At 39.7% G+C, this 26,220-nt stretch overlaps 1 protein-coding gene across 2 annotated transcripts in view; it reads right to left on the reverse strand.

The window, feature by feature from the left end:
• Positions 1–14,335, reverse strand: part of LOC5568593 (drebrin-like protein) — a 35,416-nt gene extending 21,081 nt beyond the window's left edge. The window contains exons 1-2 of one of the 2 annotated variants that reach the window (XM_021855928.1): positions 13,613–14,335; positions 13,276–13,468 (exon numbers count right to left, since the gene is read on the reverse strand). In XM_021855928.1, the coding sequence (XP_021711620.1) occupies positions 13,276–13,468; positions 13,613–13,867 (448 nt within the window). In that variant the 5' untranslated portion in view covers positions 13,868–14,335. The remainder of the gene's footprint in view (positions 1–13,275; positions 13,469–13,612) is intronic. The other variant, XM_001652375.2, reaches the window with a different exon arrangement.
• Between the last annotated feature and the right edge of the window lie 11,885 nt (positions 14,336–26,220).

Genomic DNA, 26,220 nt, shown 5'->3' on the forward strand with positions numbered 1-26,220 from the left:
AAACCGATAGGCAATCCTTAATAAGTGAAACGCATTCTTTATTTTTGTACTGATTACTTTTACCGGAAGACAACTCACTTTCGAAACATTTCTCCAACGCTGTGAAACTTTTTTCTGCCTGTATTGCCCAAGTTGCATTGGAACGTCAAGATTTGACTTACTAAATAAATAACACTTTGGCATCAAATACGATTGAAGTAATGCATTTGCTACTGCGATAGAGCAATCTTTCGTTAGGCGGTGTACCTAGTATAGCTTTTTACCTTACTGGGTGAGCGACTCTGGGGCCACAAGTCGAGCTGTATTTATTCCCCAGACTTACGGTGCTGTTTCAGCTGCACTTCATTGAAATCACAAAAGAAAAATGCTTCAGAGTTCTGGCTAATCATTAGAGCGCTTAATGTAATCACTGATGATCACTAATTTTTAGCCTGTCTTACGATTTTATATTTATGTTATATTGATATGTTTGTAAAAATTAAATCACATCAACTGCAATACTCAGTCATACACGCTAGTCATACTAAGCGCCAAATCAACTTTTCTAGAGTTGTATTGGCCATGATGAATTGCCTGATATAGCCTCCAAATTTGTGCGAATAGAGAAAATTCGTGCATTTTCAATCATTTGTTGTTACCGCATATGCGATATCTGTTATGTGAACAACATTTTTGACTGGGAAATAAACATAATGGTTAATGTATGATGATCTAATGAGGAACAAGTTAATTATTAAGAACATGTTAAAGCTGTGACAACTATTGGAGCTTTCTGATATATTTACAAAATATACTGACGACAAATTCTTTTGAACCTGGGTGGCTGTATGGATGGGGTAGACGTACGTGCAAATGAGTTATACTGCTGGATTTATGTTTGCCAGATTTCAGTGTCATTTCATAGTGACTGAACGGAACAGTGGTAGCCAATATGATTAACGATCGGAAGATCATTGCGCGGAGGATTGCAGCTAACTTGTTTTACCTTTTCTATTTTTTGTTTGTTTGTTAAAACAAAGTCATATGAAGTGCATACGCCGCTTTCATACGCCGATGACTTGAAGCTGTATTGGACGATAAAGCAACCGGAAGACGCAGTTTTTCTACAACATGAGTTGGAAGCCTTCGCTGAATGGTGTCAAATAAATCGAATGTCGTTGAACGTGTCAAAATGTTCCGTTATATCATTCAGCCGCAAACATGCACCTCTCCATTTCGGATATTTTCTAGCAGGCACGCAACTTGAGCGCGTATCAACAGTCAAAGACTTGGGCATTCCCCTGGACTCAAAAATGACATTCAAAGACCACGTTGCATATGCTGTGTCCAAAGCTTCATCTCAACTGGGATTCCTGTTCCGGTATGCCAAAAAGTTTCGGGATGTGTACTGTCTAAAGGCTTTATACTGTTCGATAGTGCGCCCTACTCTGGAATATTCGTCAATCATCTGGTCTCCGTACTATCAGAATGGAATCAAACGTGTTGAGGCTATTCATCGCAAATTCGTCCGCTTTGCTCTACGCCACCTCAGATGGAGAGATCCGCTTAACCTGCCCAGCTATGGTAGCCGATGTCAGCTAATCAAATTGGAGTCACTGGTGTCGAGACGCAACGTAGCCAAAGCCTGCTTTGTTGGAGATCTCCTGCAAGGCAACATCGACTGCTCCACACTGCTCAGCTGCTTGGACATCAACGTACGACGGCGCAATCTTCGAACTCATTCGTTCATCAACATACTTTCTGCCAGAACAAACTACGGTTTACAGGAACCAATGCGTAGCATGTCCCGAGTATTCAATATGTGTTATCATGTTTTTGATTTTAATGTGTCGCGTGAAACTAATAAGTCTAGTTACCGTCGAGTTTTGTGCTAATTTTTGTAATCTTGGTTTGATTATTTTAGTGTTTGTATTTTGTTTAAGAAACAAGGGTCATTGGGGTAATGTTTTACCTGTTGACTAATAAATAAATAATAAAAAAAAATCCTATTATATACGAAAGTGTAGAAAGCTTCAAACGAACTCGTATGAAGTTGTATTCACCACACTGCATTTAAACAATCTTTTATTTCCGAATAAGCGTTCACTTTGCTGAGCTGAATCTCAATTATGTGAACAAATATGTTTGCTGGGTGCAGAGGATAAGCCATGCCGAGGACACAAATTGGAACATGGAACGTACTAACCCTAGCCCAGCAGGGTAAACTGGCACAACTCGAAAACGAGGCGCGTCGCATGAAGCTTGATGTCCTAGGACTGAACAAAATCCGTTGGCCAAAATTTGCAGAACACAGAATACCATCGGGACAGATTCTGCTCTATTTAGGCCTGCGATGTGAACACGCTCCTCGGCACCTCGGCTTTCTGCAAGTTTACGCCGCGCTTATGAAGTAGAGCCTATAAATGAGAGTATAATCATCGCCAGACTTAGAACACGGATTCGAAAGCTTTCATTGTCCAATATTATGCGCCAACCGATGCTGCCGAATGGCAGGACAAAGATAACTTTTACAGTCAACTCAATGCAGTCGTTGATAAGATACCGAAGGATGATATCAAGATCTACATGGGCGACTTCAATGCGAAGATAGGATCCCACAACTTTAGTTATGAGGCCGTCATGGGCCGCCATAGTCTCGGAGAAATGAATGAAAATGGAGAGCTGTTGGCAGAGTTTTGTGGCAACAACGACATGGTGATCGGGGGATCGCTCTTCCCCCATCGTTCGGTTCACAAGGTCACTTGTGTCTCCCGTGACGGCTTAACTGAAAATCAAATCGACCACATCTGTATCAGCCGAAAGTGGAAACGGAGCCTTCTTGATTCTTCGACAGGAAGAAAGAGTCGGACGTCGATTTGACACACGCCGACTGGAAGATGCCAAAGTGAAGAACTGTAGACTTGTGCTGTAAATATTTCGGAAGGTGGCAGCGTAGAAGAGCAATGGACCGCCATCAAGAATACCTTCATCACTACCAGGGAAAATAATCTGGGTTAGCTACGCACCCAGAGAAAACAGTGGATCTCCGATGAAACCTGGAGGAAGATGGAGGAACGGAGAGAAGCCAAAGCCGCGATAGAGCAGAGGAGCCAAGGCGTTTTCCCATCAACGATACTCGGCTCTAGAAAGGGAAGTTAAGTGCTCATGTAGGCGGGACAAAGGAGCGTGGGTGGGCTCCCTTGCTGACGAAGATGATAAAACCGCAGCAACCGACGACATTCGTCTCCTCTATGATATCTACGAGTCTCGATGCCTTAGCGGGGCAAAGATGAATACGACGATGCCCGTGAAAGACATGATGGGACAGCTGTTAACCGACCCCACTGACCAGCTAAAACGCTGGTTTTAGCACTTCGAACAACTTTTTCAAGTACCAACCCAGCCACCAACACCTCCGCATGATCCGCCTAGGGTTCACCGAAGCCCCATCACTGCAGAAAATAGAAACAGCCATTCAAAAATCTAACAAAGCCCCTGGGGTCGCTCACATATCAACCGAGATGCTCAAAGCAGACCCCGCAATATCCGCTCAACTGTTGCATCAATTATTCCGCAATATCCGCATCTTTTCTGGCCGACTTCTGGCGTGTTAGTGAAGGTACCCTAAATAGGGTGACCTCACTGTTTGCAATAATTGGCGAGGCATCATGTTGCTATGTATTGTTCTCGAAGTTCTATGCGAAGTGATCCTAAACCAGATCCAGATGAAGATCAATGCTACTCTCCGTCGGCAACAAGCGAGATTCTGTGCCGAACGATCCTGTGTGGACCATATTGTCACGCTTCGTATCATCCTGGAGCATCCTGAGACGCAAGGGTGTCCCTGAGAAAATCATCGGCCTCATCAAAGCGCAGTACGAGCCCTTTACGTGCAGAGCATTGCACAACGGGGTCTTGTCTGAACCCATCCGGGTTGTAGCTGCAGGCTGTAGTGAGGCAAGGATGTATACTATCACCGCTACTGTTCCTCATCGTAATTGACAAGATCCTGGTAGGCGCCATTGACCGTGAAGAAAACCGTGGGCTGTGGCAGCCTATTACTATGAAGCACTTTAATTATTTGGCTGGTGATATTGATATCCTAGCTCAACGGCGTTCGTATATGCAGAGTAAACTCAACGATCTTAAGTAAATGAAATCCGAATTTAGTACTATACCATTTAATTCTAGTAGAGTTTGTATCCTTTGACATATACGCGTATTTTGAGCTCAACTGTAAGGGCGTTTTCGGTGTCTGGTGTACTCTCTAGTACACCACACTGAAGATGGCCTTACAGTTGAGCTGTCAAAGGATACAAGCCCTAGTGCCTGAAATGTTTCAGAGCGAAGCCGCGTACCCATGAACAGCTGATGGGAGATCTGCCACTGGAACGCGTGTCGCCAGCCCCTGCGTTTTTGCGTGTAGGCGTTGGTTATTGCGGTCCCTTTGAATTGAAACCTCCAACCCGGAAAGGTGCACCGGTGAAATGCTATCTTAGCATCTTCGTCTGTCTAGTTAGCAAGGCAGTGCATGTAGAAGTTGTGATGGATCTTACCACCGAGGCATTTATTGCCGCTCTTAAGAGATTTGTCGCAAGGCGTGGAAGGCCGGAGTTGATACTCTGCGACAATGCTTCCAATTTCGTTGGAGCTCGTAGAGAGCTGCATGAATTGCATCGACTGTTCCAGCAACAACAGTTCCAGGAACGCGTAGCAACGGAGACAGCGCGAGACTTGATAGAGTTCAAGTTTATCACTGCACGGTCACCCAACTTTGGTGGCCTATGGGAGGCCGCTGTGAAATCGTTAAAGGGTCACATGAAGCGAGTGATCGGTAACAGATTGTTGAAGATCGATGAAATGAACACTGTTGTTACCCAGATTGAAGCGTGCTTGAACTCTAGGCCACTTACTCCGCTGAACAACGACCCTCGGGATTTAGAAGCCCTAACTCCTGGGCATTTCTTAATCCAACGCCCACTTACCGCAATAGCTGAACCAAATCTCAGCGGGCTACTAGAGGGTAGGCTCAGCAGGTGGCAGCAAGTTCAGAACTACAGCCAGCAAATCTGGAAATGTTGGTCAACGGATTACTTGTCAAGTCTACAAAGTCGCAACAAGTGGACGAGACAACGAGACAACTTCGGCATCGGATCAATGGTGCTCTTAAAGGAAGACAACATTCCACCGCTCAAGTGGAAACTGGGACGAGTAGAGGAACTACATCCAGGTTCCGACGGCAACGTGAGGGTTATCACCGTCCGTACGAAGGAAGGATCATACCGTCGAGGGATTTCAAAAATCTGTATTCTTCCACTGCAAAATGTCCCACCGATTGTCGAGGAGCAGCATCCAGTTCAACAATAAGTATTATCGCCCCCATTTGGGGCACATTTGGCACCTTGCGGTGAATTCCCGCCGCTATTGCCAGGGGGCTCTCCCCAAGTTACGTATTACATTTTGTGTATGTGGAAAGGAACTGATCTGCTCTCCCTTGACAGTCAAACTCTGCTGCCCGTATGCCTGGATATTTCTTTGCTCATCAGTCTACAACTACTCAATAGCATTCAACGCCCCCATTGGGGGCAACCGTTGGCAATCTCGTGGCGATTTGCCACATCTGCCGAGGGGGCCGACATCTAAGTTACGTTCAGCCCTTTCAAATTAGTATTTCGGATACAAAGCGTTATTGATCTTCAGCAGATACTCACTCATCCCTGGTACATCGTTTGTCGGTCACCCCTGCGATCGACCAAGCTAAGTATGGCCCCAGTAGGGGCATTATTGGCAGCAAGCGGCATTTGCCGCATTCGCCAGGGGCCGCCCTTAAAGTTACGTAGTCAAAACCTAAAGATTTGTTCGGAGCCCAATCGGTTTTTCTCGTCAACAGTATTTTCTCTACGACGACTTCAGACCCAGTACGACAGCCACTTCAGCACAGCGTTTTACGCCCCCATAGGGGCACACTTTGGCAAGAATGGAGAACTCGTCCGTTATCGCCAGGGGGCGACAGATAAGTTATGTCCCTTCAATTATCAGTCTGTTCTGGAATCAAGCCATGTTATTTTTCGACAGCGTACGGCATCCAGTCCATCGGCTGAAGTCATGCTGTAGTACAAGGTCTTGCAGAGTCTTCAGGAAATGTCGAACGAGGATCAGTTGAAGGCATCGCTTACAGCCAGCTTGAAGGACGGTCAGGTGTAGCCTGTAGAGCGCCAGGAGGAGCTTTTCATCGGAAGTAGCGAGATAGTTGATGTGTCTGGAGAAGATCCGTATTTGAATTTGAATTGTTCTTTTATAGTATAGTTATTTGAATTGAGTGAACTCAAGGCGGCCGGTATGTTAGATATAGATAGGTACGATATTTTTACGCGCCACTGTACCACGAGACAGATCGGCAATTGAGTGACCGCAATGCTCTAGATAGATATCAATAGTTCATATGTTAATTCCCAGAGAGAGATAACCCGATGAGGGATCGAGTTAATCTCTTGCAGCATCCCTTGATGCAGAAATACGAAGGAGATTTAGTTATAACCAAACCACCGACGGCATCGGTATCGACCGTTGGACCGTCGCGTCGCGTATCGTAAATACAGTCCACTGTGTGAAGTGAATAAATTAGTTCTTTTGGTTTCGATTGAAGTGCGAATAGTTCATTTAATTTCGTGTGATCGTATCACAAGTGGTCGCGTAGTGTACGGACAGTTGATTCGCGGGTGTTTCGCTGAAGTGCGAACCGGGAGTATCCCACAGTAATAGCAAGTAGTTTTGATTTTCCACATGCTAGTTATGATTTTTCAAACCTTGAAATTAGCCCTAAAACACATTTTTAACTTGAAGCATACTGAAATCTGTATCAAATTAGCTGAAAATTTGACCAGACATTGTTCTTAGTAGGAGAATTCAGGATACTGCTTGACCGGTAGATTTCCAGACATTTTTTCAAATATGAACAGGTCTACTGCAGATTATGCAAATCGAATGTATTTCCCATATATTTTGAACGGGCTGAAATGTGTAGGAAAACGTGATTTTCATTGGTTTACATTAAGGGTATGCGATATGAGTATTTTCCATGGCGATACGAAACGAAACGATATGCGGAATTTTCAAAATTGTTCTTAGCGAAACGAAACGAAAAATTGAAATATTCCGTAAAACCGATACGAAATTCAAATCCTCACGAAATGTTTCGAAACGAAACGATTTTTTTCTGAATATTCCGCGAATTTTTTTTGTGTAGTGATAATTTTGGTATACATACACGTAGGGTGAATTCTAATATTTTTGACAGCTGCATTCAATTTGTCAAGAATCTTTTTATAACCTATCGCGCTCAAAATATTTATATTTTATTACGTGCTTCTTACTTCTAAACTTCAATCGTTTTGGGTGTCAAAAATGTCCCAAGCAAACTAAATTGCCAAAAATACACCTATCTACGAAAACGCACCGCTTTTCTCTCAATAATTTTTGATTCAATTTTAATTTCATAAAACTATGAAAAAATTAAACGAAAAAAATATTGCAACATGATATTTACTGTTTCAGCCAAACGCGCATTGTTTACCGCTGCCGTGAACCTGTGGTTAAATTCATTTAGGATTAATATTTTTTTTGGAAAATTCCCTTCATGAAATGTGCATTAATTCTTCGAGGAATCACTCCATAAATGACTGGGAGAATAAATGAAAAAATCTGGTGAAAGGAAAATTTTGAGAGTAATTAGCGTGGAAATTACTGGAGGTATTTCCGGTAGTTTTTATGAGCAAATACTGGAGTAATGATCGTATTCAGAAACATGTGCAGACATTTCTGGACGATTTTTGTGAAAATTGTGATTTAGAGGAGTTTTGAGATTATTTCATGTTAAGGCTAAGTAGTCCGTCATTCGTTTTGGCAACAATGATGACTTTTCAGCTTGCATTTCAAATGATAAAACTCAGTCTTGATAGTTTGTACTGGCTTAAAAAAGTATCAGTGTACGCGCTAACATGCATAAACTTTTTCAGCTGTGTCAGTGCAAAACCAACTGATTTTCTTTGATTTGAAATCGTGAGATGAATTAGCAACAATCATCAACGACGCGTACAAATTTCAATGACGGCCTACTTCGCCTTAAGATTCTTGGTTTCAAGCTGACAATAAAAACAAATTATTAATAAATGTGAAGCCTAACTTTGATAATGCGGGTAACTTTGATAGTGCAAGACCCACAACATACTTAACGAAATAACATAGTTTCTGTTTATCAGTTAAACAAAACGAATACAAAAGTAAAGAGTATTAGTATGACACTTAATGTCAAAGCTTTTTTCGTTGGAATCAAGTACATTTGGAGATTTATATGCAAATATTAAAAATTCATAAGATTTTAACACTTTTGAAACGCTCACAAACAATCTGTTCTACGATAACTAATTGGTGGAGTCATAATGAGTTCGTCGCTTATCCTTGACAGCCTAGTTGTAGTAGAACATGAAGTAGGTCTCAAACCTCTTAGCGAAAACCATTTTTACAAACTGGGACCATTTTTGTAATCTAAGTCAGAAATTTACATATAGCTTTAAACGCCTAGAGGTATGCAACGCCCATGTTCCATAATTGATTCAATTTTGTTCGATTTATACTTCATTATCAAAGTTACCCCAAAACAAAAACCGACTTTCGATTATATGAAAAATTATATATCCATTCAGAATAATTATTTTGGCAATCTATCAACTGCAATCGATAGTTAGGATACCAGTACTTGTTTAAAAAAATATGAATTATAATTCTTTGAAACAGCATGCATAAATATTCAAGTTTTCTTAGAAAAAACTATCAAAGTTACTCCGTTTTACGGTATTTGAAAATATTGAGGAACTGCAAATCAGATTGAAAAGTTCATCAATGTTCGTTCAGACAATCCGTCTTTCAATAAGCGAAATTTTTTGTTTGCCTTATTTATTGATTTCCCGTGATTCAGATGTGCGAAAAATCAGAAAAAGTACTGTTTTGCTTTTCCATTTCGAAATACCCTAAGTATCTCAACAAATTCGGACCTTAATCTGGAAACAACATAATATTACAAATAATGAATGCATGACTCAAAATTATAGTTATTTGTGATTTTCCTTAAAAAATCATCAAAATCGATCGAAACAAATACATTTTTGAAACTTTTACTTGATCCTTGGTCCTCCAATGATACTTGTAACAATAAATGATCAGTATCAAACAATCCGGGAAATGCATTATAGGCCTTTTCATGTGACAGATCCGTCTATGCATTTGTTTACATTGGTGGAGGACCGGTGCTAACACAAGCCTGTCATTTTCATAGAAGAACTGTCAAAGTGCTTCCCGATCAGCTGATTTGAGACGTCATGTGAATAGGCCTATTGTTTAAATTAGGGACCTTGCAGAAATTAGGTCACGCAATAAGAAAAAGGAGGAGGCGTGAATAAACCTAGCTTGAGTTTTTGATATAAAATAATGTACGCATCTTCCTCGTTTAAGGTGAAAATAAATCGAAGGCATGCATCAACATTTCAAGAGTGCACATCTAAATAGCCAGAAAGTGGTTTGTCGTACAATGCTGTTATCGATTTATATCGCGAATTCGGTTAGGCGTGAGCCATAGAACCATAGACTCACAGATCCAAAACTTATCCCACTAACCCAATACCCTTTCCATGACAATGTAGGCATGTGATTGACAATTTACTCGAAATTTCGCGAAATTCCGTTTTATTCCGTTTATTTCTAGTTTTCCGCGGAGATATTTTTACGATTCAGCGATACGAAACGGAATCGCAAAATAAAAATTCCGCTTGTACGAGTTCCGTGGAATTCCGCGGAATTTCGTTTCGAAGCGTGTTTGACGGCATCATTCGGTATTTCGCATACCCTTACAATAAATTACAATAAATGCCCAAAGATCGAGCACCGCATCGCATAGTTAAATCATGCATGACACATGTACCGGAAACGAATGAATTGAACAAGTTAGCATTGCTTTTTCTTCCGAGTGATGATTGTTTTGATCGCATTTCACTGATCATTTAGAACGATATGAAAACAATCATCATCATCGACTGAGAAAAGCCAGTGCTAACGTGTTCATTTTTTGTATTCATTGAAGCTCACGGTGGTGCTCTTGGCTCACCCACAGTGGATTTACAAATGTGCTTCATACCTATTCTTTACAATTTATTTTCGTAAGATAAATGATTACTTTGAACGGGATTAATTTTTAGATATGCATTGTCATCATGTCAGGAAATTAAAAATCCGAAATTTTCATGCAGACATGCTGTTCAGTGAAAACAATTCCCGAAAAAAGAGATTTTCAAGAACCTCGAGATACAAACCTCAACCAAACTATGTTAAAACTTGCTCCAATCATAAAATTGTGTTCGACAAAAGTTCGTAGAATTGGATAAACTACTATGTAGAAGTATTTCCGATAAATTTTGATGTTTCGTTCGGTAGTTATGATTTTTTAAAGCTTGAAAATAGCCCAAAAACAAAGAATTGATTTGAAGCACAACTAAATTTACTCTAAATTGAGTGAAATTTTGGCCAGAAGTTCATTTCGCAATGAAAAATCAAAGTATTGGTTGACTGGGGAGTTTCCAGACATTTTTGAAAATATGAATAGGTCTAGTGCCCGGGGCCCACAAGTAAGTGAAGTAAATGTTGTGATAGGAAATTGAAGAAAAATTGTAAAAAAAAAACTGCCTTAGTATTTGTTTATTTGTTCAGCTATGCGTACATTGTTGCGTAGTATATTAAATCGCAAAATTTATAGTTTTCGTTGAAAATATGCTCCGTACTACTTGGGTACTTCCATGATTCACTTTTGAATGGGAGGCCGAATTGTCTGACACTTTGCAACAAGAAGCACTTCAATACGACGCATATTGTGGAAAATGCCGTAGTGAAACGAAAGTACCAAGAATAGGATCTGGCTTCCTATATAAAGAAATAGGGCTGTACACAAAACACTCTTCCATAAAATTTGTATCAGTAGGGCAAAATGTGTATAAGCAAATCATGACAAAACAAAGTCAACTGAGAGAATTCGTTTCTGCCAATAAAATATCAATTTGAAATGTAAATGTCATACAAAGCAGAAAGATATGCCAAAGATCTTTACAAAGCATAGAGAATCTTCTCAGGATTTCAAAATAACTCGCTTGTTTATCGCGCGACAAACTAGATTGTTGAGTTTGGGATTCGCTGACTCGAGCTGTTTTCAGTACCGTCAAACGGGGTGACTTGCAACGGCGGGGTGACTTGCAACACATTGTAATTTACAACTAAATTTCACTATAAAACACAAATTGTAAAAGAAAATTTGTTTTAAATCGGTGCTTCAACACATGTGATTCACAATTCAAGTAGGGGCCACGATTAAAGCTGTTATTATAAATATGTTCATACAATAAACATAATTATTTTAAATGTCTAGAAAACTGATACTTGATGGAGGTTCAAAATCGTGACCTGAAAACATGAGATAGAATTAATATACAAAAGTAATACTCTACATGTTGTTTCTATAACTAATAAGTGATAATATGACGAATTTTATTTTACAAAATTTTAGCAACAACTTTTTAATAAAAATCATTTTTATATACATGTACCTATGCGGGGTGACTTGCAACACTTTATTTCTAAGCAATTTAGAGTTTTATAAAAATTAAAAACTTTTGTGTTAGGTCTACTTTATAATCAAAAGAGTAATAATTCATCAATCAACTACAAACACTAGTTAAAAATATTGTTCAGTTAAGATATTGCACCTTGATGATTTAACGCCTCTTTTTCCCATACAAAAAAAGCTCAATTATTTTCTTACAAAAATGTATTCTAAATGCTCTTGTACTGGTTCGAATGCTTTAAATACATGAATAACAATACTCAACAAGTGTGACTAATAAAAAATATCAACATTTTGTTGGAATAAACTAAATTAGCATTGAGTGTTGCAAGTCACCCCGCACAAGGACATTTAAAAAATTTCACCTTTTTGATGACTTTTGATATGACAAAATAATTCGATTCAATTCTCTATCATCTCATTCTGTAGGCGGGCCGGCCATTAAAAGTTCTACATGGATTTTAGATTTTTAAATTACGTTTAGATCATGGTTTTGGTTGATTGAAGTTGCAAAGTGTTGCAAGTCACCCCGTTTGACGGTACTTTGTCTAGGTCCCGGTTTGAAACCAACGGAATTTAAAATATCCCCTAGATTGCAGATAAAGTAGACTTAAAAATACTAGAACCGATGTTTGTAAATAATGGGACATTCCCTAGCTTAAACGGTCTATTATCTTTTCGAGCCCGAATTGTGGTAGTGCTCATAGAACACTAGTCTGAGAGGCAGTAAGAATGAAATGTCAAGAAAAATTAGAAAATATTAGAATCTTTCATGGACCATCGTGTCTTGGTTGACGAATAGTTCACTGACAATTTCTTACTTTTTTTTCTACACACATGTATGCAGGCATGTTGAATAAATCAAAGAGTGTGGTATGAATAATTTATTAAGAAGGTTTTCCTTCAACATCACAGGTCTGAATCATCATATTCCGATCACTAAGAATCGAACGTAGAAAATACTAATAAGCCGTGAAAATATTTTTCTTTTTTGTTTTGATTCATAGCCCGTAAGACACTGCAATTTCTGGAAACATGTGTATGTGCCTAAGCAATCAAAGTAACCCGAGAAGCCCATAGAGCGAAACAACGCTATCAAAACTTAGTATGCGCTAACATGGTAGGCCATGCTATCCGCATATGTAATCAGCTGCGAACGTGAGTCAATTACAAATGTTGGTCAAGAACATGCAACGGGCGTCAGCTGTTACTTTGCGAATCGAACAATAGGTCAATTTGAGTCACACAAAAAAAACATCAGCTCGTATTCAAATCAGCACAACCGGTTCTAAAGCATTAAAATCGATTAATTAATCAAACCTCCTGCCATTCTCTGCTGATTCATTCAATCAATATAAAAATACGGCGTTGTCCATTTTCAATATCGCCACCCATCGCCTTTCTCCAAGTAAAGTGTGGCGCTCAACGGCTACGGCGTTCACCATGAAGTTGTGACTAATGAACAAACTGTTATTTTTCATTTTTTCTATCCATGATGACCCACTTGTTTCCCAGCACTGTGAGTCGCCTTTCTCTGCCCGCTTGTAAATCTCTACCGGCAGTCAGTGTTTTCTCCAACGCCGTTTTAAGACAATTAAATTTAATTAAAAACTGTGAAAAGTCATTCGATCACCTACCGTTGGCCTGTGAGTAATCTTTGACCTTGAAATCGTTAACGATTACTTTCTGCAGCTTTTCTAGCACCAGCGCTTCCTCGACATCATCTTCGTTGGTAGCGTGAATTGTGATGTGCGCTCCGTGTAACAAATTTGTCACGTCTCTTACATGTTTGGCACAGGTTCCTTTGCGCGCAGTAGGCGCTCCCTCACCCTAAAACGACAAATATCGAAAGGTGAACTCCCAGATCTTTATCTTATCTGGGTTGCTAAGATTCCGTTTGAATATTTTAGTCAACAACACTATACCGGTGTTGTTTACGGAACCTTCAGATAAGATATGTGCTCACGTAGTCACCTGCCAATTGATGAACACGAACTTTGCAATTCCAGTCTCCTTGTTATCGACCCGCACGAACCCGTATTGAATTTTGCCCGAGTTGAACTCGGCTGCCAGTTCGGATATTCCATCCTCGCCGGTTTCCTGCAGTTTGAGCACATTGGTCTGACCCTCGTACGAAAACAGGGCCCAGTTGGTGGAGCTCTTCGTGTCAACTACCGTCGTCCAGGCTTTCACCATGGATTCTCGATTTTTCACCAAATCTATTGACATGATTTACGCACTTGTCTTCAGCTGCGCTCCGGAAACTTCTCTGCTGACTATTTCTTTCCTATAACTTTTACACATTCGATTGCACACCATTCATGTTAATAAATTTGAATTGCACTCAACATCACAACACAGGAAAATCCTTTCTAACGCCTTAAATGCATTTCCTGCGATGGTTATTTGTCTTTTTTTCGGACATGAAAGTAGGCGACGTGCTTCCTTCCTATATGTGACACCACTCGGTGAGAGTCTTTTCTGGTGGAATGTGACCGAACGAGGCGATGTCCTACTATGTTATTTTTCGGAGCAAGTAATGTTCTCACCATTAACCATGAGTTTGAGGAACGAATACCGACACAATAATAAAAAAAATATGCGCTCTTCCGTTTCGCTCTGTATGCGACAGTCGGTTCAGTCGGTCGGTGGTAGTAGGCGCTGCCGTGTGGGCTGTCCGTTCAGGTCGGTGTCTATGCATTCACTCTCGCACAACTTTCTGTGAATGGATCGAAGCAGTCGTCGAGTTACGCTTAGGATTGTTCATACACATCTTGTTGATTTAACCAAATGTTGCACTTTACTTAACCATTAGTTTTCTTATGACTTAATCCTCTATTTCTAAGAGCTCCAGAGCTACATCGCTCTTCGACGAATTTGAGACAAGTCCGATCAGATGTTACTATGCAAAAGTTACTACATGTTTTTTTATAAAGGAATATTCTGTTAAACTAGGAAAGGAAGAGTTCAAAAATTAAATGCAAAGAAAAAACATGAATAATAAGTTTTAATATACATCGTATTCCTATACACAATAATTCAGTTTCAAAATTGTATATGACAAAATCTTAACGTGTTAGATGCATGCGTTAAAAAGTATACAAACACTCTATGTTAAACTCTCCTTCATAAAGCATGCCCGAGAGAAAGAGCAATGCAGAAGAGAATAAATCTGCACACTCACCCATTCATAAATGGGGACAGATTTATGCTGTTCGCTCACGGCGAGCACATTTGGTGAATGTATGCTATCGGGAAGACCAGATCTAGATGTTCGACAAAGTTTGTTCGAAAAGATCGTTTTCTCCCTATTTTTAGTCGACTTTTGCGTTAGCCACAGCGATTTGAATGCGATTCTTAATCATTTATTTCATTTTTCCATCTTGAATATTTCTTAAAGTGGAATTGAAAGATGGTATGAGTCCCATCAGACTTATCATAAATCCAAAGATTGATGATCCTAATTCTCTATTGTTTCTCAGGTTACTTCTTTTTTTTTTTCACAAAAATATATGAAGCGTTCAAAGACTTAAGACTTAGAATGAATTAGATGTGATTGAAGATCCTACTTTGTAAATCGAGCCGATATATTCGACTCGGCTATAGGCACTGCCTAACATATTGGACACTCGTCTTAAATTTTAGAAGTCACTCAGGTCTTAAGGTGAAGATGAATCGAAGCCAAACCAAAAATTTTCAAGAGCACAAACCTAAAGAACCAAATATCCGTTTAAGCTGTTAAGTTTTCAGCTCAAACGGGTGTTCAGCTCTCCAGATTTGGGCTCTTGAAAATTTGAGGTTTGGCTTCGATTCATCTTCACGTTAATGGACAGTCCCTGATATAATATAATCACAAAATTGGTTTTCCGTAATTTACACGGAAAACAAAATATACTCACAAGACGCGACGCGAGGCTAGACACAACACTTATTGTTCTTACAAACATAAAAAGGATTTAAACATTTACCTTTTTCGTGGACATCTACAGGACGATGTCCAACTGATTACATAGAAGAGAACAAAACAGCTTCGTACTTTCTCCAGTACACGTTAGAAAGGCTATTTGAATTCCAGTTTCGTCAAGTGAAAAAGCGGCGAACATTCATCAATGGTTGTTCGGCATTTGAGATGAACATATGTAGATTCCCAAGCATTTAAATGGGAAACTTTTCGCATTCCGTGCTGCTTCAGAATGCCTTAAATGGGGTTGGTTAATTTTGGATAAAACGGCAAACTTATCCGTAGGGGTTCTTCTTTTTGTGGTTGAAGTGTAGTAGCAATTTGGCGATGTTTTTTTCCGTTCGTGTTTCCTTAGTATTTTGTTGACAAATTCTTCATCGTAATCATTTACTGCTGCAGCTTCATGAATCTTCATTCTCTCCTCAACGAATTCTTCTTTTTCCATGGGAATATTAAAAAGGCGGTGTGCCATCGAGTGGAACGCGGCGTGTTTTTGTGCTCCGTAGTGGTTAGAATCGGACGTTATATACCGATCGATGGATGTCGGTTTTCGGTAGATACCGAATTTCAAGGTGTCATGATGGATCGCAGCAGGCTTTGCGCGCGTGTGGCTGCTTTTCAAATTCGCTGTCACGTTTCATCTCGGGTCGCGGAAATTTCGAAAACGTTCCAAATGGCTGATGGTGCTATGCCACCCGGCAAAAATATGGAAGAAAAGTGTTGATTGTGTGATGTGACGATAAGAACATTAGAAATTGGCCAGAGTGCATGTGAATGTGAGATGCAAGATTGTGTGAACTGCAGTGCATATTGCGCGAATTTTCAGTTGATTTTTTATTTTTTTATTTTGCCAGTGAGGAATTGAATCAGATGATGGATCTTTGAGTGGCCAATGATTGGAAGAAAAGTGTGACTTTCGTGTGTCCGGGAATGTGAAAGTGAGACGCCGAACGCCCCGGAAATTGAACGTTACAATTAGTGCTCTGTGCAATGGTACCAATAAAGAACCTACAGAAAATAGTGATTTAGGAATTAATGTGCGTAAACATAAGTTCAAATGAAAAATATCTAGCAATACGAAACTGTGAAAAAAAGTGGCATGGTGTAGCGATGAGCGGATGCGCGACGTGAAGGGGGAAGAAAGGCCAACCCCACAGCCAAAGGTTGGGTCGAAGTTTCCATGGTGATGGCAATACCGCCTTAGATGGTTTTCGGTGAGATTGTTCTGAGCATTATGCTTGCAAAACAAACTAAATACGCGCCGGTTATAAAGACAAAATCTTTCCATAATATCACTGCCGGACAGTGGGTGTTAGTTGGATTACACACACACACATACCGAATTCCAAGGTGTCATCCTCTTTCTTGGTGATCATCAATATCGTCAACGTAGCGTCTCCAAATTCGAGGGAAAAGTTTTTCTTTTTGAAGGTCTGTTTCAAAATCGCCCATGAAAACGTCAGCAAATAGTGGAGAGAGCTTACTACCCATGCTGAGTCCAAAGGTTTGTTTGTAAAACTTACTCCTAAACATGAAGTAGTTTTGATTCATGCACACTTCTGCCACGGTGAGATAGTTATTAATGTGGTTAGATGGGGTACTAGACTGATGCAAATTTTGAAGTTTTTGCTCCTCTATGCTTAAACTGTGTTTATTATGATGAAAATCATTCTCCGAAAATTTGAAGTGATTTGGAAGAAATTTGGTTGTGCACACGCCATTTGAAGTTTATATGGAAATTACTATGTGTGCTGTCGCGTGTTCCAAAGCGTTGTTAACGTGGCAAGCCAAGTATCGTTCGGGTAGCAACATCCTAGTAACATAAGTTGTTGATTTGCAATAAACTTTATTCTGTATTTTCTCGTCATAAAAGAAAGACGTATTATTTAATTTGTCTAATACAGAACAATTGGCGACGATTGGAGTTTAAACCTGCGTTAAGATGGAAGGTTACTGTCCGCCGAGATTTGCCTTGGGGGATCAATGGGAATTGTACCAGGAACGTTTGGAGCAATACTTTGTAGCTGTTGATACGGAAGAGGAGCGTAAATCCGCTGTACTCCTAACATCAATTTCGCTCGAGGTGTACCAGACGGTGAAGAATATTTGTCATCCTGCGAAACCCAATTCTAAGACCTATGATGAGCTGTGTGTGTTGCTGAAAGGAAGATTTTGTCCAACGGTTGTTACGTATCGTGAGAGAGCATTGTTTTATAGAGCCCGCCAAGACCTGGAAGAGAGCGTCCTGGAATGGTATGTGCGGTTGAAGCGATTGTCGTTGAATTGCGAGTTCGGAGAACATCTGGATCACACGTTGAAAGATATTTTTGTTACGGGACTTCGACCTGGACCAATATTTGAAAGATTATGTGAAGAAGAAGAGTCTGTATCATTGGAGAATTTGATCAAAATAGCATCGAAACGGGAAGCTGCGCTGAAGAACCGAGCGGTATTGGAGGTGAACAAGATAGTTGAGAAGAAAGCTAATTATGTTCCGAAGTTGACGAAGAAACCTGGATCTGCAACTTGCTATGCTTGTGGTAAAGGTAATCATGATTTTCGCAACTGCCAATATCGAAGTTACGTTTGCAAGATTTGTAAAGAAAAAGGACATATTGCTGTTGTTTGTCAAAAGAAAACTAAAGAAAATTTCGGAAGGAAGGAGAAAAACGTTAATCATTTGGAGATCAACAACGTGGCCTATAGCGACCCTTACTTTGTGGAAGTTTCTGTGAATGGACGATGTACGAAGTTCGAGGTAGACACTGGATCGCCGATTACTGTTATTTCAGAAGAATTTTATCAGTCACACTTTAACGAATTTGCCCTGCACCCATTTCGAGGAAAACTAGTATTCTACACTGGAGGTGAAGCCACGCCTAAAGGTGCATTCGATGCGGTATTGAAATATCAAGGTCGACAAGCGATTGGCGAATTGGTCGTTGTTGAAGGCGGAAGGAATCCGTTGATTGGAAGAGATTTCATTGGTGAGTTACTGAACATTCAATTCAACAAGATCGATACAAAGAAGTCAGAAAAGTTTGATGGACAACTGAAAAGCGTTTTGGACAATTATGAAGAGTTGTTCGACGATTCGTTAGGGTGCTATAAGTATTCAAAAGTGAATCTGCAACTGAAACCCGATGCTGTTCCAAAGTTTGTGAAACCAAGGAAAATTCCGATTTCTTTTCAACCCAAAGTCGAAGAAGAATTGGAGAGGTTGGAGAATACTGGAATAATTTCAAAAGCTGAAAATGCTGATTGGGGGACACCTTTGGTTCCTGTATTGAAGAAGGACAATTCAATCCGCTTGTGTGCCGATTATCGCGTTACAGTGAATCCATTTCTGGAAGATAAACGGTATCCGATGCCTGTAGTGGAAGATGTGTTTGCCAAACTCAATGGCGGCAAATTTTTTTCGAAACTGGATTTGAAATCAGCATACAACCAACTACTACTTGATGAAGAATCGAAGAAGATGTTGGCGTGGAGTACTCATAAAGGAATTTACTATGTGAACAGATTGCCCTTTGGAACCAAACCAGCATGCGCTATTTTTCAAGAGATTTTGGAAAAACTGTTACAAGATTGCCCTGGATCTGTTAACTTTTTGGACGATGTTCTAGTTACTGGAGCAACAATCAGTGAACACCTCAACAATTTATCGAAAGTATTGGAGAAGCTTTTGGACGCTGGTTTTCGGCTCAACCGAAATAAATGTGAGTTTTTCAAAGAACGATTACAATTTCTGGGACATATTGTAGACGGCGACGGTCTCCATAAGGATCCGGAAAAGGTACGAGCAATAATGGATGTTCCGAGGCCAGCAAACGTAAAACTGTTACGAGAATTTTTGGGAATGGTTACGTACTACTCAAAATTTATTCCGAATGTCTCAGCCATTTTAAGCCCACTGTACCGGCTGTTGAAGAAAGAAGAAAAATATGAATGGTCCCCTGAATGTGAAACTGCTTTCCAGGATATCAAGCTTAAAATTTGTTCAGATAATGTATTAATTCCTTATGATCCTGCTTTACCGGTAGTACTGGTAACGGACGCTTCTGGCAAAGGTATTGGTGCTGCGCTATTTCAAGTTTGTTCCGATGGAAACCAAAGACCGGTGACTTTTATTTCAAGAGTTCTCAAAAATCATGAAAAAGAATACTCTTCGTTAGACATGGAAGCATTGGCAGTATACTATGCAGTACGAAGATTAAGCAGTTACTTACTAGGAAGAAATTTTACCATCTGGACGGATCATCAACCCCTTGTATCACTTTTTGGACGTAAAGGCATCCCTGACATGGTTTTCGGTAAGCTACAGCGATGGGCCGTTTTCTTGGCCAATTATGATTACGAGATCAAATACATCAAAGGAGTTAACAATAAAGTAGCCGATTTCCTGTCGCGATCACCAGTATTGTACCATGAAGACGATGATATCAACGATGAAGAAGTCATGTTCCTACAGTTCATAGAAGCTGAAACGAAATCATTAGTAGAACGGAAGCAATTGATTGTTGAAACTCGACGAGATCCTGTCATAAGTCGTGTTGTGAACTATGTCAAGACTGGATGGCCTACCAATGTGCAAGATTCTGAGTTGAAGAAGTTCTTCGTACGTAGATCAGAGCTGATTGTGGAGGAAGAAGTGCTCCTGTGGGGTTATCGGATCGTAGCGCCTGCAAAACTTCGGCCGTTTTTACTTCAAGAATTGCACTCAACGCACATGGGAATTGTGAAAATGAAATCGTTAGCAAGAAACTACTTCTGGTGGCCTAACATCGATAAGGACATTGAGGACATGGGTAAGCGATGCGAACAGTGTATCCAGTGTAGACCAGAATTGGGAAATGTTCCAATATCTCCATGGAAGCTATGTTCTCGGCCATTCGAGCGAGTACACATCGATCACCTGTTTTTGAAAAATAAGAATTTCCTGATTATAACCGATAGCTATACAAAATGGGTAGAAGCCTATGTGGTGAGTACATTATCAACAAAGGAAACTATTGAGAAGTTAGAAGATTGTTTCGGACGTTTCGGGAATTGCGATGTTTTGGTGTCCGACAATGGTAGATCGTTTACTGCGGCAGACTTTCAAGAATTTTGCAAGGAGAAAGGAATACGACATCTCACTTCAGCACCATACAGTCCGTGTTCTAATGGTGCAGCTGAAAATGCAGTGAAGACATTCAAGAATGCACTTAAAAAAATGCTTGCGGAAAGCTCTAGCCGTGGTAAGTCACTTGCTTCAACGATGAACCGTTATCTTCAAATGTATCGTGCTACACCACATTGCACAACAAATGAGACACCATTCAAACTTATGTTTGGACGTGAGATGAGGACTAGATTCGATTCGCTCCGGAAGGACAATTTTGTACAACAAACGGTTAAAACATGGAAGCATAATGCGAAAAGGAAGGATACATCTTTCATTGCGGGTGAGATAGCATATGCAAGAGACTATCGAGATCCCGACAGACAGCGATGGATTAAGACAAAAATTATGAAACGAAAAGGAGAAAATCTGTACGAATGCTATGCAGCTGAAATTGGTACATTTATAAGAAGAACTCATCAACTGCTGAAATATGAATATGACGATTTCGAGGACGATAGAAGTAGCGTTCAAGAAACGATTGTTGGAAATAATACTACCAATGTTCAACTACCAGACGACGAATATCTATCGGCAGAAGATGAGGCTATCGAAGATCCAAGTTCAGTTCAACAGCAGAGAGGATACTATCGAGATGATGGGATATATGTTTCTAGAAGTAACCGAATGGTACGTGCTCCAGAGCGGTTCTAACTTACGGAGGAGATGTGCTGTCGCGTGTTCCAAAGCGTTGTTAACGTGGCAAGCCAAGTATCGTTCGGGTAGCAACATCCTAGTAACATAAGTTGTTGATTTGCAATAAACTTTATTCTGTATTTTCTCGTCATAAAAGAAAGACGTATTATTTAATTTGTCTAATACAGAACACTATGGAAAAGACAAACCTTTTGTGTTCAGTCTTCTATCTGCTCGCCAAAAAAAAGCGAAAAAGCGAACACACTCTTCCGATGTAAAATCTTCCCAGCTATAACTTTGCCGAAGATCACATTTTGTTGGGACGTAAGGATAATTTGTTATTCTTGATTCCAAAGTCTAAGCCATGCTGAGATGATCATTCAATTACTTTCAGAGCAACACTGCTCTCTTGCTGTAGAACATAGTAGCCTGGATTACTTTGATCTATTCTTTCCTGGCGGCACCACTGTTGCCTGCCGAATAGTAGGTGAAGCTTACTGAAGGCAAACCCACTTTATGATGATGAATAACAATTTTTCCTGGCGTCCAATCAAAATGTGGTCTCCGGCAAAGATGTAGCTGGAAAAATTTCACATGAGAAGAGTGTGTTCACTTTTCCATAAAACTTAGTGACGAAGAGATAGAGGGCTGAACACAAAAGGTTGGCGTTTTCCATAGTAATCTCCATATAAACTTCAAATGGTGTGTGCACAGTCAAATTTCTTCCAAATCATTTAAAATTTTAGGAGGATGCTTTTTACCATAATTTAAATCATTTAAGCATAGGGGAGCAAAAATTTCGAAATTTACATCACTCTAATGGGGCACGATGTCGTTCCAAATGCCTCCATAAACTGCAAAGCGCGTCTGGTACAGGCACATTAGGAAACAGTGCGGCCACATCGAATGAAACCAAAATTTCTCCTCTACGTATTTCAACTTCTTCCAGTTTATCCACCAATTCCACTGAATTTTTCACACTCTTTCCGTGGGTGACCGGGTAGCCCTTCATTTCATTCACCAACCACGCTGCCATTTTTTCCGTTGGAGTGCAAATATTGGAACAAATGGGCCTCATTGCTATATCATTGCTATCATTTTCCATGTCATGTCTTTCTATCTCTGACTTCCTATTGGATAACTAATACATTCAAAATAGTTTTCCATGAGCAATTGGAATAAGAGTCGTAAAGTAACTAACATGACAGTTTTCAGTATGCAATCTACGAAATTACCACGCAACGCAAGCAGTTCGTGTTTCACAAATATATCAGAATCGAATCTTGCAGTTCGAAATAACTTTGTGTCATATATCGTGTGTAATATCGGTGCCTCCCTCCCAGGTTAAGACCTGAGAGAGACTCGCGAAGAGGAAAAATATCAACGTCATATGCAGCCCAGATTCCCCTCTCACGAAACGTCAAATGCAGCCCACCGTTTTTATGGCGGAAAAAGTGAAAAGTATTGTGTTCAAAGTAAACTGTTATTAAAAACCTCAGTCGGCGGAGCAGTTTTTTCCAAAGTTGCTGATAAATCTTAGCAGAAGATCAATTATTTCTAATGTCTGCTACGTTTGCTGGCATGAAATTTCACACAAACGGCTATTTATGATTCGATGTGATGCAAACTCAATCATTTTTTGCTGAGAGATTCATGTGTGGATTTGAACAGCATGCGCATAATTGGTATAAACACAAAGTGGAATAAGAAAAAAAACTCAGCAATCACAGAAAAAGAAGACCGTCTCCGCGAGTCTCGTCTCAGGTTAAGACCATCTCAAATTTGTAGAAAGAGAGATAAAAAAGAAAAACAATTAAATATTTCAATGCTTGCTGAGAACGATTTACTGTAATTTCAGTTCATTAAGTTTTATGGCATGCTACTATTATAGCACGTTTGGCACGATTGGCGCACTTTAGCGCTCTGAAGGCACAGCTGTGCCGACTGAAGTGCGTAGAGTGACCACCCCCTTGTATAGAACCATGATTGGAAAATGTCTCTGGTCATCCATGCATTCTTAGAAGAATCGTATTGCAATGGCAACTGAATATTCTTGAATGCCCTTGGATTTTTAGATTTTCCAATCATAAGCATAGGCAGTTTATGGGTCCCTGACGCATTAGCGCAAGGCATAAATGTGACTCTCTCCTTGGCTATCTTATGTCCTGATGCGTAGGATTCGCTACTATGCACCAATGTATAACCAGGCAACATTTTAAAAAACAGTCCGGATTCATCGGCATTGTAGAGCTGATCAATTGATAAGTTTTTTTTTTTTCTTAACAAAGTCAAAAAACTGTCGCTTTAACGGCTCAATGTTGTCTCGATCACTTGACAGTTTCTCTCCGGATAATTTCAGCTTTCGGATGTTGAACCGCCTTTTGGAATTATGGATCCATTTCTTGCTGAACTTGAATGAGCTCGAAATTCGCAACTTAGAGGCAAATTTCCGAGCTTGAAGCACAATAGTAGAAGCATGAACCCAAGAATGCTAATGTCGCTGCTGTTCGTGTTACCAACATCTAGTTTGCCACGAACTGACAGCGTGAGTACCGGGCCTCAAAGTGTCAGATTAATTTTAAAAACCAAAACAACAACATGGTATTGAACAATTAATGAAAAACCAGAATTTAAGGTAATAATAATTAAAATCAGTTTTGTGACAACAGCGCCACTAGTGTTCTACTACTAATAATTCTATTAGCACAATCAAGCTTGATGTAACAGTTTTGTGGTTATTTCGCATTTTCAAAAACCAGTAAAATAGAGCCAGTTCAAGTTTTTTATGCTTGCCGGAAGAAACATATATTTTCTTGGAACATCTTCCCCCCATCGAAGACGACTTACGTAGAATTTTCGCTTCTTGGATTTCAATTTTCCTGATCGTGGCTCTATCCACTCCAAATTCCCTCGCAAGTTCTGACTTGGTGCAGTTTTGCAACTTGAGGCGTTGCAAAATTTCGGTCCTTTGTTTTAGACTGAGGCTCCGTCTAACTGTTCCATGTACATCCTTCCGTTTTGACGTTTAAAAGAGCTTTGAAGGTTTTATTTATGAACACTCAATGTGAGTATGCAATGTGAGCATACATTGCCATGGCAACTAACCAAACAACTTGATCATTTTGGAAGGGTACGTAAATTTTAGAAGTGCTTAAAAGGACAAAGGATAGACATACATTTTAATGTGAAGTCGAAAGAACACATTCTCTTGGCAATCAAAATTGAATCAGAATCGAGAATCTTAGCATCCGGGAAGATGGCGGGGTTTAAAAAATACTAAAAAATTTCGTATTTAATGGATGGCTCCTAATCATTGGTGAATGATTTTATTTTGATATTGCAGTATAAGGGCTTGTTTTAGAAAACATAGAGAGGCTTTTTTCTAGATGGAAAATTCAGCAAAATGTGAAGAATGGTTCCATTCTAACAGATTAGCATTAGCATTAGCATTAAGCGCAAATTCGTAGGTGGTACAGATCTAGACAATTGTATGAGGGTAGCCTCCTTCCCGTCCGTTACCAATGTCAGAGATTTGGAACTAACCTCTAACTCTTTGACAAGATTGACGCATCCTTCAATAATCGAGAGCTGTCCTTGCGAAAGCGAGAGAATGGGAATGGATGATTGATTGAACACCTACTTAAGAAAGATGCAGAGAACTCTACGACCTCTCATATATGTTACGGGATGTTGTGGAATGTTGATGGAAAGAGTAGTGCCAAAGGATACGTTCGGTAGACGTTCTGGCCGACAAATGGTTAGTATTTACGCATTGTGCTGATCAGAACAAACTCACCAAATTCCATTTTCAAAAATCCTCCACAGTCTATCGCTCCTCTAATAATGAACAATAGCTTGAGTCGTAATTTAGCACTGCCCATAAAAATGCACGCACTGCAATTCTTAATCCATCCCGAACCGAGCATCCACAAATCACATTAAATTTTTGAACCAACACGCACGGTGGTTAAAAAACGAGTCACGCAAAACGAATTTAATTGATGGTGCCATCACAGAGCACTCTCGAGCAAAACGCAAACAAAACTTCACAAAACATCTTTGGTTTCAATCTCCGATAAAAAATATATCTATCACTTTTAAAAACATGTTCCCACAGATCATTTGCACGTGGCGTAGCACCATCCGCCGAATCTAATTTTCACCAGCGAAACGGAAAAAAAAGCGAAAGAACGCGGACGAGGTAAACGCAGGGTGTCTACTCGTTTACCGAAATGAAATTCCCTGATATTTCCAGGTTTTTCCAGGTTTTACAAAAAAAATCCAGGTTCCAGAAATACTCTAATTGTATATGTCTATGATTTTTTTCACCCCCACTTAGGTCTTAAATCTAGTTTTATTATATGGGTTTAACGTGGTTTACGGCTTAAGCGAAGGTGAAGAAAAGGGCCCTAAAACAAACAAATGACAAATTTAAAAAAAATCAATTTAATAGCTATTTATACACTTCTGAACATTATTTAAAGCATGCTGATGCGATTTCAATATCCAATATTACAATATGAACATGCTAACAATACCAAAGCTTAAATTTTATTCAAATGAATTGTATTTTCCAATGATGATGTATTATATTTCGTTTGTTAGAGCTCCGTGAACTGAACGAAACTTTCAAGTACATCAGTATGCTACTTCTTGAAAGTACTTTTAGTACAGATGAATGGTACATATCATTTCCATCGGTCGTTTAGATAACTAAGACAACTTCATGGGCGCAAAACTAAAACTTTATTTGGATTTGTGGTAATATTTTAAAATAAATACTAAGTTTATCGATGTATTAGCAAAGCAATCATACAGTTC

Source organism: Aedes aegypti, chromosome 3 (assembly GCF_002204515.2).
Source record: "Aedes aegypti strain LVP_AGWG chromosome 3, AaegL5.0 Primary Assembly, whole genome shotgun sequence".
In the NCBI taxonomy this organism is placed as follows: Eukaryota; Metazoa; Arthropoda; class Insecta; order Diptera; family Culicidae; genus Aedes; species Aedes aegypti.